At 36.9% G+C, this 4,925-nt stretch overlaps 1 protein-coding gene across 1 annotated transcript; it reads left to right on the top strand.

The window, feature by feature from the left end:
* Window positions 1-2,276: 2,276 nt before the first annotated feature.
* Window positions 2,277-3,750, top strand: LOC108361588 (glutamate receptor 4-like). The gene is made up of 3 exons (XM_017614228.1): window positions 2,277-2,292; window positions 2,596-2,852; window positions 2,914-3,750. The coding sequence occupies exons 1-3, from the start codon at window positions 2,277-2,279 to the stop codon at window positions 3,160-3,162; spliced, it is 522 nt and encodes a 173-aa protein (XP_017469717.1). The 3' UTR covers window positions 3,163-3,750.
* The last annotated feature ends 1,175 nt before the right edge of the window (window positions 3,751-4,925 follow it).

Raw genomic sequence — 4,925 nt, 5'->3', positions numbered from 1 at the left:
AATAATTTATACGAGGACCGCGTGGGTGGAGCGCGAGCACGGCGCGGGGTGGCGAACCATCGCGGACCGCTGATAAAGAGACAACATTTACTTTTTGTATCGAAACAAGATTGTATGGCTTTATTTGTCATACGTAAAAACGTAAAATTTTTGTTTATTTCTCCATGTGTAATGAAATAAAGCCATATGGCGTTATTTCCTATTGCTTTATTGCACGGCATCCAGTTTTAGGTCGACTCCGAACGGCGATTGTATTTTTGTGAGAAGCTGTTTTTTATGGCAGAAATACACTCGGGGGTTTGCTATTGCCTGCCAAGGGGCGACAGCCGTTAAGAAAATACCATTTTTCGATATTTTTTGCGATGTTGCTTTGACCAGGGCTTGCACCCAGGACCTGTGGAGTGGAAGCGCGTACTGCTTACCACTACACCACAGCGGTAGATCAGAAAGACTTATGAAAATTTGAAGTTAACGCTAGTAATATGAGGTAGCATTACGCAAAATTAAAAACGAATTTTCTCATAAAGCTTAGGTACGTGGTGAAATTTTTTCATTATCGTTTTCGTTGCTTAGTACCTAATACCTACCCATATTACTAATTAGTTTTTAAGGGGAACCATCGCAGGCCTGTGTAATACATTTTTTTTTCAGTATCAACTGTTCTTTTTTGTGTGTTTTTTTTATGGCAAAATATTAACAACATGTTTAAAGGCCATACACACATATTGTTTTATCGGCCAACCAGTTGGCCAACCTCTAGAAGTTGGTGGTGTATAAGCCGTGTGTAGAGAAGTTGGCAAACCTTCGTCAAGTTGTTCGTCAGGTTGGAGAAAAATCAAAAATGTTTGATTTTTGAGGCAGATTGATGAACTTGTTGCTCTTGTTGTCTACACACAAGTGGACAACCCAAAATGCGATTTAATTATTTTAAAAGGAGCATTAACGTTAACATGTGTTTTTCGGTTCGTTTCGCTAGTGAATATGCGTATAATTCATGAAAATAGGGGCGATATCAATAACAAATATTAACAAAAACATACAAATTAGAAGCATTCCTAGCATAGCTTAAAAGTTTACCGGTGCTGTTGTGTTGTTCACAGTTCAAGAACTCCTGCTTAACCCTACACTACTAACCTTATTTTTTACTCCTTTAATACTAACGTTCGCCTGTGAGGCTACTTTGAAAAAAAGTACAAATTTTGTCTTTTTAAAATCTTAAATTTATTTAAAAAAATTGACTTACTAAACATATATCATATGTTTCTAAAGTAAAAAAATAAAATAATTTAATAATTAATAAAAGTAATTCGTATTGAAATTTAACACATATTTTATCATCTTTTCGAGAGGGGTAATTAAATAAAATAAAATATTTTAAAACGAACGAACTCCAACATTCCATAAATTATCTTAAAGGCATTCGTATTTACTTTCACACTTAAAAGGAATTCATTGTTTATCTTTTCTATTGTGACTTGTACCTACAAATGAAATCGAATTTTGTATCACATTGAGCCTTATGAATAAAACTAAGCAATTGATTTTTCTTAAAATTTCAGACCTTTTACGTAAATTTATTTGAATAAATCAAGCAAAAGGTTTGAAATCTCAAGAAAAAGCAACTGCTTAGTTTTTTATTCATAAGGCCCATTCACTGAAATCTTCTTCCAAATTGTCCCCACTATCGCTTCCATTCAAGGATATTTCTTCCAACCATTTAAAAACTTGTCCTTCATAGGTACCCCTCTCGAAAAGTGAACAAAATATTAAGTTCAAAACCGAAAATAGCCAACAAACATGTTAAAAACTGAAATAAGTACAGCAAACAAAATTACCTTTACTACTAACATTCGTCTGTCAGGCGTCAAGGGGGGCGTGGAACTCAGCCGCGTAAGGCCACTGTACAATGTGCGTCTGCTAACAACCTCGTACAACGCTAAACTTAGTTGGCGTGAACGCTTACTTTGATCATAAAGAGCGTTCCTGAAATATCGCGAGAAAACCGAATTCCTTCCGCCTCACAGGCGAACGTTAGTCCAACCGGTTGGTGCATTTGTAGGGAATTTCGTTAAGTTGGTCAACTGGTTGGCCGATAAATCAATGCGTGTGTAGGGCCTTTTATATCTCTGGCGAGACAAAAAAGCAAAAATGTTATAGGCGCGTAACTAAATTAAGCTCTGATCCAGTACTCCATGAACTTACAGGTTTTTACACGAACTTGTAGGAAGTTACAAGAAAAATGATCCCGTACTCCAAATTCCTCCAAAAACCTGTAAATGAGAGCGATTTTCGGTGGGTTGTGTAGAGAGTGAAGTTGCAAGATTTTACTCGGACTTTTTCTTCTGGTAAAATCATGAAAATGGTCAAGCGATCACTGGTTGACGTTTTTACAGGAAAAAGGCTTTTTTTGTTCCCGTACTTTTTCTTCTAACGTACTTCAGAGAGTAATTTTGTTGTTTGATATTTTTACAGGATTTTACACGAAAAGTATTGGATCAGAGCTATAATAGTGATACGTACATACATATACATATTTTATACATATACATATTTGCATTTTTTATAAGAAATAAATATTTTGCTTTTAACTTATAGGTGCCGAATATCGCTATAACTTAAGTGTAAATATCTTAAAGCTTAGTGAAACAGGAAGGTTGTTTGAACTAAAAAATAGATGGTGGAAGAATAAGACCTTGACTTGCAATAACAAAGGGGCTGGAGATAACGCAGACTTGGGATTCCAGGAAGTCCGCGGCATATTTTATACTCTTTTCCTTGGACTATTCACTGCATTTTGTTTCGGAATCTGCGAGTGTTTGGTGCACACTCATGAAAGAGCTTGTGAGGAAAAGGTTCGGAAGGTTTGAAATTACAAAAGCATTACACATAAAGTTGTGAATTTTATCATTTTAGCTGCGCTTCAAGGAGGTATTTGTGAATGAAATGCGTTTTGTTCTGCGAATTTGGAATAACAGAAAACCTGTTAGTTGCACCCCCACAGCCAGTCTTTCAGCCTCATCACGCCGCTCGTCAAACCAAACAATAAAGTCATTAAGAAAAAAGAAGTCACATGAATCCTGTGCTATGTCGGAAGATTTGCGTCATATGGCAGCAATCAAAGGAAAAAGGAATGGTTCAATTGTTAATGAAGCTAAGGTATAAAAAAGTGCGGTTATCGGGTGCGATCGCCCCCTTCAGGACTAAAGAAAGTAAGATTTCGAATAAAATAACTTAGCTCAAACGAGACATTTGAAAACTAATTTTGTAAAAAGTTGTAAGAAGTTTGTAAAAGTTGTAAAAAGTTAAGATCAAAAGAAATTTTCAATCACAATTCTTTTTTTAGACTTGTACAAGATTATTTGTAATTATCAAGAGACCATGTTAATATTTTCGCCAACGTAAAATTCTGCAATAATTGATTAACAATATTATCTGCATTCAGGTCGCACTTCAAGCGACTACAGAACCAAGTGTTTCAATCCTTAGATAAGATAAGATAGATAGATAATAAAAGTGACACTGAAAGGACTATAGAAAGATTCGCAAAAAAGATAATAGCATAATCGAAATTCTGAATGATTTGCTAAGATAATTCCATATTTCATTCGACAAACATTGTAAATAAGAAATTCAGTCGTATTTTTGCATAAATATTGCTTTAATAAACACACACGGAGCTTTTGAACGAAATTAAGATTCAATTTAAAACTACAAGGATTGAAATTTTCCATAGTTTTGAAAACACTTAAATTTTCCTGCATTATGTATCTATTTTTGGTTAATAAAATAAATTGTAAATAAATGAATAAAATGTTAAATAACTTCATTTCAATTTTCAAAATTTCCTAACCCAAGTTTTCCCAGATTAATTTATTTTTCTAATTTTTTTGTTTTTATTTCTATATACAGGGTAAAAGTAACTATAAAGTAAAGGAAAACATGTGACTAAAACTTTGGGAGTATTATAGTTCGTCTGATAGCAGAGGTTGCCATATGGCAACACGGGCCGTACTCCAAATGGATTGTTAGAAGAGAGTATTTGTTTAAAATATATGTAAAATAATTAAAATATTATTTATAGTTCAGGTTAGGTTAGGGTGGCTGCGCCCCGCAGAGCACGGAGCACACGTAGGATGGAAAAGCCCGTTGTGATACTACTGGCCGAAGAAATTTTTGTTTCTTACCCTCCCTTAGATATTGAGCCACCGAGTGCGTTTTATATATCACAAAAAGTCGAGGACGCTCGCCGAGTTCAAGTCGGCTAAACAATCCAGAAAGTAGTTGGTGAAGAGTTGGTTGCGCGTGCTGGCCAGGGCGGGACAATGGCAGAGATATTGTTCGATGGTCTCCTCCTCCTCCTCTTCCTTGTTGCTGTGACAAAAATCGTTGGTGGGTTATCCTAACATTTTACCGTGCGTGCCCATCATGCAGTGTCCGGTGATTACAGCGACTACTAATCTGTGAGAGGAGCAGCCCAGCCGAGTAAGAGCTGTGGATCGCTTTACTTCAACCTTTGGCCAAATTTTCCTGGTAGTACACTAGTAGGTTTCCACAGCCCACCTGGTGTTTACCTCCTCGATGGGTTTGGTCTGTGTTTGCAGGAGGTTAGAGGTATGCCCGCATTCTGAGCAGAACTGACTTCAGATATTTGCGTCCTACTCCTTGCCAGCTCGTCGGCTAGGCAGATTCCAGGAATGCCCCTATGTCAAGAGACCCATACAATAGTCAAGGAGCATTTTGATGCCAGCACGTTGAGAGTTTTCCTGCATTCTATGGCTACTTTGGACGTTGTTCCGTAAGATTCGAGAGATTTGATAGCAGCCTGGCTGTCAGAATAGATAGCGATAGGCTGTCCTGGAGGGGTGGAGGTTATGAGCCACCGAGCCGAACCCATTATGGCGTTTATCTCTGCTTGGAAGACGCTG

This window comes from Rhagoletis zephyria, unplaced genomic scaffold, assembly GCF_001687245.7.
Source record: "Rhagoletis zephyria isolate East Lansing unplaced genomic scaffold, Rhagoletis_zephyria_1.1 Rzeph_scaffold_00800, whole genome shotgun sequence".
NCBI lineage: Eukaryota > Metazoa > Arthropoda > Insecta > Diptera > Tephritidae > Rhagoletis > Rhagoletis zephyria.
The sequence above is the reverse complement of the archived record's forward strand: the minus strand, read 5'-3'. Positions and strand labels throughout refer to the sequence as shown.